General features: G+C 42.0%; 1 protein-coding gene across 4 annotated transcripts in view; it reads left to right on the forward strand.

Moving 5' to 3' along the window:
- The window catches only part of OSBPL8 (oxysterol binding protein like 8), a 141,061-nt gene that overhangs the window by 105,652 nt on the left and 20,504 nt on the right, over positions 1 to 14,905 (forward strand). For all 4 annotated transcript variants that reach the window (XM_075600211.1, XM_075600209.1, XM_075600208.1 and 1 more), the window contains exons 7-13: positions 6 to 90; positions 5,238 to 5,409; positions 6,895 to 7,123; positions 8,403 to 8,587; positions 10,476 to 10,557; positions 10,944 to 11,042; positions 14,430 to 14,526. In XM_075600211.1, the coding sequence (XP_075456326.1) occupies positions 6 to 90; positions 5,238 to 5,409; positions 6,895 to 7,123; positions 8,403 to 8,587; positions 10,476 to 10,557; positions 10,944 to 11,042; positions 14,430 to 14,526 (949 nt within the window). The remainder of the gene's footprint in view (positions 1 to 5; positions 91 to 5,237; positions 5,410 to 6,894; positions 7,124 to 8,402; positions 8,588 to 10,475; positions 10,558 to 10,943; positions 11,043 to 14,429; positions 14,527 to 14,905) is intronic.

Consider the following 14,905-nt stretch of genomic DNA (forward strand, 5'->3'; position numbering starts at 1 on the left):
TCAAGGGCCCGAAAGGTGAAGCGGTTGGTTCTATTACTCAGCCACTGCCAGGCAGTTACTTGATCATTCGAGCTGCCTCCGAATCAGATGGTAAATAATCATGTTCTTTTTAGCCTTGTGTTGCTTCCTTCGTGGATTTTATACTGCTTTATGTGAACCATGGTTACCCAGACCTCGCACAAGTGTTATTCTGGACCGGATTAATCTTTTCTTCCCTCTGCGTTGTTTCATTTGAATGGTGTATTAATATAGGCTCCTATTTACAGAAGAAGGAAATCCACTTAAAACGAGTGATTTTATCTGTAGCCTACATTATTTACAGATAGAATGTATATTTACCCGGATCTCAACTAATGTCCTTAACGGTCAGTGGCCTTACTGCATTCCCCTACTGCATTCAAAGCATTTTTAAAAAAATGCCTTTTTCTTTTTTGACGCATTGCTGTACGCCATGGCGCATACTAACGAGCCCTACGTCTGGGAGTCTGATAACAGTTTGGGGAATATAAAAGGAAGGTTTGAAGCAGCACTTTGCTACTAGGAGTTCATTTTTGCAAGAATTACCTCTAGGGAAAATGACTGTTTAGTTTTCCCTATCACTTGATTTTCTATGTCTCCTGTTACTATGCCATCCAGCTGTTATGAAGAGTAGGCATAGAGATGTCAGCCCCAGCATTTCTCCTTTATTACACTATTTTCATGGCTCAATTCCAAAAAGCATTGGGTGTTTGGTTGGAAGGTCAAAGCAGTGCCTGGTACATGCATTCTAAAATGATCCTACTCAATGGGGAGTTGGCGAAAATAAACTAATGTTGATTCAAAATATTTTGTGCAGTTTCAGCTTTTTTTGTGAAACTGTTGCCATCACCGTCCTTGATGTGTATTATTAGGTCTTAATTGTTTGTTCAGGAACGCTGCAGGATTGTACCTGAATTCACAATCTGCAGTTACTGACGTTGTTTACGTTTGCTGGCTTGTAATCACAAATGTCACAGCCGTTTGGGAGTAGGTATCAGAACATCAGTTAAACAGAAAACCTACTAAGCCCTTTGAGAAAAATAAAAATGAAAACAAGGAGCGCAACGAGGAGACTGGGGAGTATAAAGATCATTTATAATGACACGTAGCAAAATATTAAAAACTCACATCAGATGACAAATACATCGGCACACACACGGAACATCACAACAAGACGCAGTGCCTGGCTGGTCTTCTTCCGACCGCCTAGCACGGAATGTGCCGCAAACAAGCACAGCAGCTGGTGAAAAAGCCGGCTACTAGCAGGACAGCTGATCGGCAGATGAGGGAGGCACTAGTGGTGATGTCACAGTGGGAGGGTAAACTGCCTCTACACTTTTCGCGTCATACACTTCGTCAGGGGGAAGTCTAAAGAAACCCAAGAATGATATGGTCATATTAAAGAAAATAATAATAATGAAATAATAAAAAATCCCCTGTTTCACCCTCCACTGTGACATCACCACTAGTGCCTCCACTCAGCTGCCTATCAGCTGTCCTGTTGGTAGCCGGCGTTTGCACCCGCAGCAGAGGGAGCGTGTCCGGAGTGTGGAAATTGCGTAGCCAGACGAGGAGACTATAGCTATAGTATTTAGGTACTTGCCGGATCCGGGGATTAGAAGAGCCGTGGTAGGTGCCGTAGCCGAGAGTCGAGGAGGAGAGAGGTCTGGGAGGTCGAGGTACAATCCGAGATCGAGGGACGAGAGAAACAGCATAGTGAGGAGGAAGCCGGGGTTGAGACCCAGAGAGGGAGTCGTCAGCCAAGCTGGGTCAAAACCTGAAGTACACAAGAGCAAACATGACGAGATCCACACGAGAGTAACAGAAGCTATGCAGAGCAATGATTCCAATGAAGAACTGGGTTATAAACGTAGGTGAGCCAGTCGCAGAGGGAGGCAGAGCAGGGGTGTGCCGTGGAGCGCATTGTTATAGGTGAGAGCTGTCATCATTGCCAGGAATCAGCTGTAGAGCAGGGGGGCGTGAGCGTTACTGAAGAGAGTACTGGGGAGGGCGTGGCCAGCAGCCCAGAGGGGTGAATAAATTATAGCCGGGGACGCGCGCTGTGTACGCGCATCCCGCGCACGTCCCGGCAAGATGGCGGCCACGTGTCCCAGCGCCGGCCGGAGCGGAGTAGCATTGCGGCGGGGATACCGCTGCGGGGGTTGAGGCGGCAGCTACGGCATCCGAGGAAGGTAAGGAGGGTTTGCGTGAGCCCTGCATCCTTACAGTCTTGTGTTGTTCCGTGTGTGACAATGCATTTGTTTGTTACTTGATGTGAGTTTTTATAAGGTTGGACATCTTTTTAGATGGGAAAGGTATACAGGGATATACCAAATAAGTATACATGGGAAGGATGTTGATCCAGGGATTAATCCGACTGCCAATTCTTGGAGTCAGGAAGGAATTAATTTTTCCCCTTAATGGAGTTTTTTGTTTGCTTTCCTCTGGATCAATAAGTAAGTATAGATATAGAATAAAGTATCTGTTGTCTAAATTTAGCATAGGTTGAACTTGATGGACGTACGTCTTTTTTCCACCTCATCTACTATGTAACTATGTAATATTTTTCTACTGCTCGTTCTAAATGATTTTTATACTCCCCAGTCTCCTCGTTGCGCTCCTTCTTGTTTTTATTTTTCTCAAAGAGCATAGTAGGTTTTCTGTTTAACTGATGTTCTGATGCCTACTGCCAAGTTTTGCCCCATTGATTGTGGGAGGACTCGGCGCAGCAGGAGGGGCTCTCCCTCAAGTACTGTACACCTGGATTCAGTGTGTGTGATATACTGTGCCCTTTGAGAAAAATGCACTTGCCTGTAAACCCCTGGAGGGGCAGATGTAGGTAATGAGGGCAGGGGTAGGTCAGTGCACACATTTAGTTGCTCATGTCTATAAGGACGGGAGGGGACAGGAACGCATTGCAGCATCTCCATAATCTATTCTTGCCCCTCCAGCATGCAAAACGTTAACATTAAACCCTGTTCCTGCAAGCTTGCGAAATCGGTTCCCATGCCACCCAGATTGCAGTGGGTGAAGTAACAGCAAATTCCATTTTTGCTGTTGCTACAGAAAATGACTGCATTGCCACTCCTACACGGTCTAAAGTAAGTGGGTGCAGGACAGAGAAGAATTGTGCTAGCCATTTCCATTAACAGTCCTTTTCTTATTGCTCTGCAAGGGGTTGGTCAGGTGTTGGTTTAGACATATGGTAGATGTTCTGTTACGGCTGTTGTATTTCAAATGTGCACTAGTCTGGGACATTTAGGTTCATATTTTCTAAGCAGTGTTTTTCCACAAGATGCCTTCCAGTTACGGAAGACACATCATTGCCTATTCAAGATGATGGACTGTAAGGTGTTTTCCGGCCCTGGAATATGTCGTACGAAATGACGCTGCTTGATAAATATGCCATTCTGCTGAAGATGCTAAAGATTCTTCGGCCAGACTGCTGCTGTCCCAGACCATTGCAAGTCCATTAATCTTATGGCAGCTCCTCTGCCACTCCACCAATTTCGCCAGGTTCACCAGTTTGTAGTCCCATAGTTTTTACCGGTGTCTCCGTGAGCTCTGTCACGTCATCAACATCTGGTCTCACGGCGAGCTCGGTGCGAACTGTGTGGACGGACCCACTGAGGTAATTCTCCGTCCAGCAGAGAGACGCTATAGGACCAAGTTCCCACAGAGCTTGCCGTTAGACCAGATGTTGATGACGTGACGGAGTTCACGGTGACACCGGTAATGACTCCCACACCTGGGAGAGACGGTCCACAACATCGGCGTCGCAGAAGGGATCAGAGGCGGTGAGCAGATTGGTCACTCACCATGTCCTTAATATTGTGGACTGCTTTTATTGACCGTACAGAGTTTGAGCACGGCTCTTATATTTTTATAATATAAAGTTTAATTTATTATTGATCCGTGCTATCTTCTATAATTTCTTCTGCTTTGATGTGCATCTCTTCTGAACATATACAACCTACAACATTAGCCACAGTTTTGGAATTGCGCAGTTCTATTGTTTACACTTAAGTGGGCACAACATATAAGCCAATACATCAGCATATCACAATTGTTAAAAACACCTGCACTCGGATATTTTCGATGTCCTCTTTTTTTGGCTGATTATATCCCATGCTCCCCATAGAATGCGAACAGAATATCTTAAAGCATGGATGCGCAAACTGGGGGGCGCGCTCCCCCAGGGAAAGGCAGGAAATTTGTCTGGGGGGGCGGTTGCAGAGGTCTCGCGCTCTTCACCAAGGCATTTAAATTACATGCTGGGGGATCGCGTGAGGCCTCTGCAACAATAAAACTTACAGGGATTCACACGCTGTGACGAGTCTCCATGGCAACGCGGCATCAAGCGGGGTCACAGGCGTCAAATGACACCGCGGGTCACGTGATCCCCGGAGCGTCATTTGACGCAGCTGCCAGGTAGGAGGGGGGGCTCGAGCTCCGGAGAAGGCAGACAGTGGGGCGCGCAGGAAAAGTTTGCGCTCCCCTGTCTTAAAGCATAACTTTACTAGCATTGCTGCATTGTTAACTATATATAAATACAATATGTTCATGAACAACCATGAGTTAACATAACAACAAATACAGGTTTTATAGCGGGAGACCCTTTTTTTTTTTCTGTGTTACTCTGAAAAAGCTGCACTTTGCTATTTTCTGCTCTGGATTTTCTAGATACTTACCGCTGAACTTCATTATTGCTTCCTGGCTTTTAAATGGGCAGACCAATATAAAGCTGCAACACATGATGATGTGGCTTTCTAGTGCTGTGTGATTTGGCTGCCATTTTGTTTCCCCTGGAGGGATATTTAAACTCATTAACTTCACCAGTAAGGGTCTCTGGAACCAGAGGTCCCCAGATCTGGAAAGCGCACGGTTCGGTTCTCGGGGACCCCGAGTAAGGCGGTTTGCTGCTTTGTCATGCATAGAATGTGGGCTTGATAGTTAAATCTGGACTTGTGAGAGGTACAATAGTGATGTTACTCCCTTCAGTTACATAAGCCTGGTTGTCCCTACCCAGATGTTTCTTTCCATATATAAAATATTTTGGCGTGAAAAGATACCAGCGTAAGACAGCTAATCAAACCACAAAGTGTTGGAGAGTTCCTAACACATTGCTTTAAACCAAGCCAGCATTGTACCAGTTACTGTGGGGAGACGTGTTTCCAAGCATTAGCATGTCCACCTTATAAGATCCCCTCTTATATTAGGAAGGTGCTGGATGGATGCTTTGGAGCTGGCTCTGAAATGTTCCAGTCTGCTTAAACGCACCATGGTCAGAGAAGGCAAAGAACATGATTTGAACTCTTCTGGTGAAAACAGCCATGTGTCCTTCTATGGGTTATTGAGAGCGAACAACCTCCATAGTAATGAAAACTTCCAGTAAGTAAATAAAGCTTCTTATGTCTAATTTACTATTTTGAGAGCAATGTTGTGAAGCTGTAACCGAAATCAATATATGCTGCATTTGTCGCATGTCTACTTTTAATAATTCAAGCTAAGATCTTGTATTATTGGTGCAGTTACTGATCTCTTCATTTTCAAAAGCCAACTATGTCCTAAATCAGCATTCAGAGCAAATATCATATGCACATCTTAATATACTGTACACACAGTAATGAAAAGGTCTCGTACATGATCTTGCTCATTATAAATTCTGCTTGTAGTACAGGCCACAACTTTAGACTGCTTTGAAACAAAACCTTTTGACTGTTCTAAGTTCTCGGCATGAATGATATCGGAGTGCCATATAATGCCCCATTGAATCAGTACAGCTAAAATATTAAGATAAAAAACAATTAAAAATGTTTTGCATATTATAGTAATATCTCCCCAGAACAGGGCATTACTTGGATATTAATGCTCAAGGTAGTAGCAAGACATTAATAGTGTTGTCCGTCTGGGATTGTATGTTTGTATGCAAACAGATGCAATATGATATCCACAATGATCAAATGCTGCCAGTGTATTTGCTAAACCCAGATTAATCTATTAGTACCTACAAAATTGTGACTTCTGATTTGTTTAATTGTGCAATGTTTTATTAGGTTGTGGCATTCGGTGGCTTGTGTGTGTGCGTATGCGTATACATAGATATGAGCCACATATGTATGTGTACGTACGTATGCAGATGTAGCCAACGTTATTGCATGCGTTCTTGTGTATTTTGCCATTCTATACAAAGGAGCCACAAGTGCAATAACTGACTACACCTGTATATTTAGTAAATGAGTTTGAATTATAATTGGATTTCTCATATGCATATACTGTAGTTCATGGGATACATGATACGTAGTGTAAAAAAAACAAATAGATCGTTTACAAAATACCTGATTGGCTGAAACATTTATTTCAACTTTTTTCTGATAAGCCAGTGCTTTAATAGTGTTACAGGCCGCTCTGCTTGGCAAATCCTTTTAGAACTGGCTACATTGCCATTACTCTACGTGAATACAGGCAGTCCTCGGTTATCCAACGGAATCCGTTCTGGAAGTAGCGTTGGATAGTGAAACCGTTGTAAAGTGAGTCCCATGTTAATCAGTGACGGTGAGCGTTGGATAACGCATTCCGGCGTCGAATAACGTCCCTCAGTTGCGTTGGATATGCCATTCGTTGTAAAGTGAAACGTTGGATAGCGAGGACTACCTGTACACACAGTAATTCTTATTGATATATTTCCAAAGATCCAGTCCCACCTCATCGCAGATATTGCAAGACACAATAAGTTGGCAGGTCATGCAAAGACTTTGTAGTACAAATGGTTCGGCTTTATAGTTGCACTGATTGATTTGGTATCTGGAATTGACATTAATAATTACTCGCTGCATAAACCTCCTGATTTTGTGTTTCTTTGCGTTTTATTTCAAGGCTGAATGACAGTGAAATTGAAAGACAGCACTTTAAAGACCACGACACTTATTCGGATAAGTCTGACAAGGATAACGATCATGATGAATCTGACAACGATGGTCTTGGGAAGAGTGAGGAAAGTGACAGTGACACATCAGAGAGACAGGATGATTCCTTTATTGACCCTGAACCAATTGATCTTAAAGAAACAACCTATATAGAAGAGGTCCATGAAGAACTTGGAGAGGTACAGTAGGGAGGAGACGTTTCCTGTATGTTCAAATTGAATGATAGTGGGACGTTGCAAATGTAAGGATGTTGTGCCATATTTGGTTTTTGTAATCTATAGATGTTTACAGAATACTACAACATTGTGTTGTAAACCAAAAATTGGCTTTTGTACAGTTAAACCCCTTTGCACTGGCCACAATTTTTGCCCTCGAGTAATGTTTAATATTTTGTCTGGCAACACTTGGCTTGGAGTACACTGTCATTTGTTTTTGTATCTTTCATCAGCTTAAAAGTTCTTTATAGTAGACCATGTACGTTCTACAGATGTAGTTACAGAAAGTTCAGGAACAAAATGGCTGTCGTGGAATGTGGGTGAGAATATAGTTTACTCTCTTATAGCAAAAAACCCTTCTAAAAATATAAATAGTTTTTTTTTCTCAGTTTTTTTATTACATAATTGAAATCAGGGTGGGTCTTCTGGAGCTGAGGCGCGCTACTTTCAGCTCCGCTGGTGCCGAGATACTTGGAGGTGCCGTTGCTCCCTCGGGTAGAAAACAACATGGCCGCCTTTATTGTCCAATAGGGAGTTGCAACCGATGTTGCAGCTTCTTATAGACCCATGGATCTCATGAGATTTGGCAGACAAATTGTTTGCCAAAGAGGGAACATTAAACCCGGTAACTATCTCGGGAACTGGGTATTCCACCTGGTCAAACTGTTACTTTTTTTTTATCACTCAGCCGAGATTGCTGCTTTAATGTGAAGAATGGATTTTGCTATCTAGACAAATTATGTAAAGCGACCCTTTATTTAACTATGAGGTAAAAACATTACATGGTTATTCATGTGTTTTAATATGAGATTTAAAACACAAATTTTATTTAGGTTTTAGTCTGCTGGATAACAAAATACTATATTCTGAAGAATTTCATTATGTCAGACTATTTATCAGCAGCATTTTTTCATTCTGTAAATAGCCACCAAAAGTAGATATTTGCACCAGGTTCCCTCCCTGTATGCAATCCATGTGACTAAAAAAGTCCTCGGTAAGTTTGAGTACTATAATGTTTAGAGGCCTTGAGGAGCATTCAACACATTGCATGATATCCGTGTCTTATCTAATGATAGTTGGGATGTCATCATTGTTTTTAAAGCAAACACTCGGGTATGTTATGATCTAAACATAGGTGTGTATTACTAAACTATCTTACACAAATTCATGAATGCCCTACTGTACGTACAGCTGCAGATCTGTTCATCACTGAACCATTGTTTGCACAACATATCTTTTCAAGGCAGGCGAAGCATCTCAAACAGAAACTGTTTCAGAAGAGCATAAGAGTCTGATCTGGACCCTCCTGAAACAGGTCCGACCGGGAATGGACCTGTCCAAAGTGGTACTTCCTACCTTTATCTTGGAGCCCCGCTCATTCTTGGACAAACTCTCGGATTACTACTATCATGCAGACTTCCTGTCAGAGTGAGTGAGCTCTTACGTCCTGCACTGACCAGGGTCACAGGTCTAGAAAAATTATATGGTGGAAATTAATCAAGAAATACCACTGAAATATTAAATATGCATTTATTACTTTTTATTTAAGGATTTTATTGGAGGGGGTGGGCGGGATTTTACAGCAGTAAAATTTGAATGTGGTGGGGATAGGGACATCACATCAAGCAGGCGACTTAATGTCTGAAGCAGGGCTCTTCAACCAGGTCTCCAAAGGTGCTAGATCAGAAAACATTGAGGAGTCAATGGACACAAGCATATTGTTATGTCATTTACAATGCATATAAAGACTTAAATTATATTTCAACAGTTTGCCAACATTTAGAACATCTGTATCATATATGTATATTACCTCCACTTACAAGTGGTTTTCAGTGTGACATTTTGGGCCTGTTGAAGAGTCCTGTTCTAAAGCAGGGGTGCGTAAACTAGGGGGGGTGGGGGATGTACGGCTCTTACAGAGGCGCCGCGCTCATCCCCACAACATATTCAATTAAATGCCGGGGGAGCGCGCAAGGTTAAGTCTTTTACCTTGTCTCCGGCGGGTTCTGGCACACAACCTCACATGACGTTGTGACGTCAGAAAACGCCGGAGAGAAAGGTAAGGGGGCGGGGGGGGGGGGCGTGAACGGGGAGGAGAGCAGGCTGGGGGGCTCAGACAAAAAAATGTGCGCACCCCTGGTCTAAAGTATAATGATGTAAAGCAGAAAAGGAAAAGGCCATTCCATTGAAATAAATGTAAATAAACGTCGCTTTAACAAAAATGGCATGATGTGAATCGGCTCTCATTTGTGTTTCACTTAATGGCAAATAACATTTTTATTATTGTTGCAGTATAGCTGCATGCAGCATAACCTTAGTGAGATGTTGACTTTGAGGACATCCGTTGTTGTGCTTTCAAAATAAGTGATGTTCTAGATATGGTAAAATTACAGACGGCAGAATCTATCCGTGTGTTGGGATTTGCTGCAGGAAACGGTGCAACTATAATAATGTGGAAATGGATGGCTGGAAAGAATTCAAAATGCAATTAACTCCCTGGATGCCAGATGGTCTGCAATGCCTCGGTGGCTTCTCTGCTAGTGAAAGGGTTTAGCACTAGAGATTCCATATTCCACCAGCACTGAGAGAATTCCGAGCTCTGCAGATCAAGTCTCATTTTCTGTCTACACAGATGAAGAACTTTTTCTTCTAACCAAAATGTAGTCCTCTTGACTGTGTATGTTATACTCCCACATGGTAGGATTGATTCATGTGGGCAAATTAACTGTGTTACTGTTTATCAGCCTGTACCCAGGTGTGGCACTGTTCTTACAAGACTGTTGTAACCGTCCTGGACAATTCATGACCAGATTGAAAGCATATTTGCAAGAGGTACAATCTTGCAGCACTTGTATTATAAACAATATACCTGCAATTTAGTAGCTTATTTATAGGGTGATGTACATCCTTTCTTTGAGGTAGGATAGATTAATACATATAGTGATACAATACCCACATCCAAACGCACTGAACCGTGTTGCTAAAATACACAGTAAAGATTAGCCTCTTGATACACTTTGTGGATGTCATATTGATGTGCTTTAACCAAATTGAAGAAATACACCACAATGCAGGAGTGTTCTTCGAATACAGTGAATTACAATACAATACAGTACAGTACAGAGAAAAGGACACACACAAGTGAATGTTGGTAATAATGAATCAATGACCCAAAGAGCTTACAGTGGTGAATAGACAGACTTGCAGAGATAGTAGCTGTAGGTGTAAGGTAAGCCGACCACCAGCAAGAGTTCAGAGCTAAAGACTTGAATCTTAAAAGCTTTTGTTTAAATTGTTTTTTTTTTTCTTTTGTCAGGGCTGCTTTAGAAGAAAATGCGTACAATCGATTGAAGAAAGTAGTAAAGTGGTATCTGTCGGGATTCTACAAAAAGCCAAAGGTTTGCTTCTTTTTCTCCATTCCCTTTATATTGCTATGCTCATCAACATTATTATTATTATTTGTCCTTGCATAGCGCTGCTAGTTTTACATATCCCTTTAAAGATACATTTTATAGACACAGTCCCTGCCCCGTAGAGTTTGCAATCTGTTTTTGGTGCCTGAGGCACAGGGAGATAAAGTGACTTGCCCAAGGTCACAAGGAGCCGATACCGGGTATTGAATCAGGTTCCTCTCACTGCGCCGCTCCTTCTTCCTCAACATCAAAAATGTATGTTAACTGGGCCTTGTTGTGCTAATTGAACACTGTCTAAAGAATTACAAGCTTCATTTTATCTTTTGTATCTTATTTTATTTTTCCTGACCATTTCTTACGTTATTGTGCAGGGTTTAAAGAAACCATACAATCCTATTCTTGGGGAAACCTTCCGCTGTTTATGGATCCATCCAAAAACAAGCAGCAAGACCTTCTACATTTCTGAGCAGGTATGCAGTTTGTGAACACCTTGCAGATACAATGTTATGATAAGGCATGGAAGCCAGGTCTGCATATTTATGTGTTGGTTTTTAGATTAGTAGATGTTTTGCATGACTGGTACTTCAAAGCACGCGCCATAAGCTACTTCATTAGCAAGAGTATTTTTATTCCATAAACCGATAAATATGGTGGGGGGGGGGGGGCTAAGAAACCTTTGCAAACATCCCTTGACAGGTTTTGTGATGTCATGTCACTTCCTGTGAGAATTGTGGGGTGTTGGGGGGTGCGTGTGTATACACACCATAAACATATTAAGTTATGGTGGGTAAAAAAAAGTGACAAAAAACCTCCACCGTTACCATATAGCCAATAAAGACTATCACTTGTGAGCACATTCACATGTTAGACAGGTCTGCAACCCTGCCTTTCACCATTATCACCTAGCATACAGTGCTTCCACTGCAGCAAGGGATTCTGGAAAATGGCATGCAAATGAGCACACAATGTGTCACCTTTTGCCTGAAATCCATTTTTACAAATTGCTAAGCCAGTATAACCAACCTCACGCTGATAAGACCCACAAGGTCGAAACAGCTGTCTGTGAGTGGTTTGACTGGCTTTGCATTTAATCCCATGCTGTGCTTAAAACTATGTAAACAGCAGAGCATTTGCTTATAAGGGTTCCATGTAAAACTCGATTTCAGGGAAAGGTGACTAATTTTATGTAATTTCCCAGACTCCCTTGCTGCAGTGGAAGCACTGTATGCTAGGTGATAATGGCGAAACGCAGGGTTGCAGACCTGTCTAAGATATGTGAATGTGCTCACAAGTGATATTCTTTATTAGAATGTATGGTCCTCCGACGACCCGAATGCGCAGTGGAAATGTTCCTAGTTCCCAGTCCACAAGGGCAATTACAGCGGCTTTGCTCTCCGGCGTCAGGATTAGCCAATCCTGATGCCGGAGAGCTAAGCTGCTGGCTTGCCCTCGTGGACTGGGAACCTAGGAACATTTCCACTGCGCATTCGAGACGGCGACACCAGCAGTGGAGTTCCAAAGGGATATATCCCACGACGGAGCTAGCAGGCGGCGGTTTGGAGATTTATGTAGGCTCATGAGTTCACTCATACATACCACGCTTTTATTACATGGCTATATTGTGAGTTTTTAATTGTTACAGTGCAAATTATGAAACTTTTTAACTCGGATATCACACTAGGATTGTGTGTGTGTGTGTGTGTGTGTGTGTGTGTGTGTGTGTGTGTGTGTGTGTGTGTGTGTGTGTGTGTGTGTGTGTGTGTGTGTGTGTGTGTGTGTGTGTGATTGTGTGTGTGTGTGATTGTGTGTGTGTGTGTGTGATTGTGTGTGTGTGTGTGTGTGTGTGTGTGGTGTGTATGGTGTGTGAGACAAGATCTCCATTTGGTATCCATTTGTATTTTGAGGTGACACCTTTTCTGGGTAAACATTGAATTTTAAAAAATGTTTTCGTATTTTAAACCGCTAGTGCTAAACCATTTTGTAGAGGTATTTTGTTATATATTGCTATATTTTTTATGTATGTTTTATATTGTTTCACTATTTTCACACAAAAGATTAGTGGAGAATGTATTTTTTTTTTTTCTAATATCTTTTATAAAACATTATGAAAGACGTGTTCGTTTATAATTAAATAGAAGTAGCTATGTTAGTCCAGTTGTGTGTGTGGAGTGTTTAACCAAATTTGGCGCTCATATACATTTACAATAACAGTGATATAATCAATACAATAGTGATAATGGTGATACTTAGACAAACACAATGGTTGATTGCAGCTGTGACCTGGTGTAGGATTTCTTTCTCAATCCTCATAGAAAGTGGCAAGTGGATCATCAGGAAGCGCATACCATGTGGGAACACATAAAAAGAAAAATGCTTTTGGAGTAATATTGTGCAAACAGTGGTGAAGTAGAGTTGCTAGCACAGAATGTGTACACAGAATACTCACAAACGTGAGGTAGGATGAAGGCACATAAAGGTATCTTTAAGAGCTGGTGTCAATCTGTGGAGTATGGTGTTGCCAGAATAGTGTGGTTCCCAGCTGACCTTAGGGCAGGAAAACACTGGACATAGCGTAGACCGTAAAACAATATAATAAACGAAGTAGTTATAATCCAATCTACTCACATGTTGCAAGATTAAAAACAGCATTTTAGATCTCAATGATCTCTGCAAATATCGCTCGATGCTGCCACCGGATGGGGCCTCTCTCTCTGGTCTCCCTCCTTCTCTGCTGTGCGTGTCACGAGTGCGTGTCAGCAACCGGAAGTGACGTCATCGGCATCCAAGGGTTCCGGTGGGTAGAGACAGCGGATGCCCTAAGGTCAGCTGGGAACCACACTATTCTGGCAACACCATACTCCACAGATTGACACCAGCTCTTAAAGATACCTTTATGTGCCTTCATCCTACCTCACGTTTGTGAGTATTCTGTGTACACATTCTGTGCTAGCAACTCTACTTCACCACTGTTTGCACAATATTGCACCAAAAGCATTTTTCTTTTTATGTGTTCCCACATGGTATGCGCTTCCTGATGATCCACTTGCCAATGTTAGTCCAGTTGCAAGTACAATTAAATGAGTACTTGATTAAGGGGCAGAACTAGTCACCGATGGGCCCTGCTGTACTCCCTCCTCCCCTTCCCCCCTCCCATACATATCTGTATATGGAGCGAGCACCCTTTTCATGAGGAGCCGGAAAGTGGGTATGAGTAAACTAGTCAGAAATGTCTTGTTTGCAATATCTTTGTACAGTATACAATAGCTGACTTTGGCAGGAACAATAATTCTAATTTTAAGCACCGCTTCAAATCACAATAGCTCTATGCAGAATGACTGCCTATGAGGAGATTGTCACATAGTTTTTTCTTTTTCTTTTTTTTTCTTTTTTAAGTCCATTTTACCACTCATGTTTATTACGATCCTGTGCACTAAAATGCAAAGACTTCAAATGAGCTTTGGGTATATTGTTGGCATGGACTGTTCAGCTATGGGCCTACTAGCCTGTTGAAGCCTGAAGGGAATTGAATTCGCTCTCCAACAACTGCAAATGAATAAATCACTTTTTCCTTTTTTACGCAAAGCAGGCATGCAAACAGAAAGGGAAAAGGCACGAGTTTATGGAGAGGTGCTTAGTATTCCTTCTGCCTGCATCAGGTGCTTACAATATACCCTGCATGGAAACAAGTGGTCCCCAATGACGCTTCTGGTAACAGGTCTGGCCCTTCATTCCTTGAAAGTGAGACAGCTCTAGTATAGATGGAAAAGAGAGGGCAGGATGCAGCTCTACCGCTTTACTCATGCTATCAAAATCTTGCCTGTAGGCATCATTAAACTGTACATCATTTTAATCACTAGGTGTCCCATCACCCTCCGGTGTCTGCCTTCTATGTCAGTAACCGTAAGGATGGCTTTTGCCTCAGTGGGAGCATTCTGGCTAAATCCAAGTTTTATGGTAAGTTGGAGCCACTGTTTGTAGGCAGAAGGTCAAAGCTCTTGTGTGATGATACATTGGGTATTTTTCTCATACTAGATTTCTGTGGGTCAGAGTTATTGTTAAACTAAACTTTTTTTTTCTTTCTATTTTGATGGGACTTGCACTACTCTGTTTATGATTAAAATATTTTTATCTTTTTTAAACATATTAAACATTTATTTTAATTCACTAAACAAAGCGTATCATTCAATGTGAAACTTTTACACTATTGTGTAAAGCTGAAGGCGAATAATTGAAGCAGAATGAAGTCCGATGCTTAAGAATACTTCCGGCACTAAAATAAATATGCATTTCTGATTTATTTTAATTGCCATTACCAGACTGGGAGGGTTATACC

Source organism: Ascaphus truei, chromosome 5 (genome assembly GCF_040206685.1).
Source record: "Ascaphus truei isolate aAscTru1 chromosome 5, aAscTru1.hap1, whole genome shotgun sequence".
Taxonomy (NCBI): Eukaryota; Metazoa; Chordata; class Amphibia; order Anura; family Ascaphidae; genus Ascaphus; species Ascaphus truei.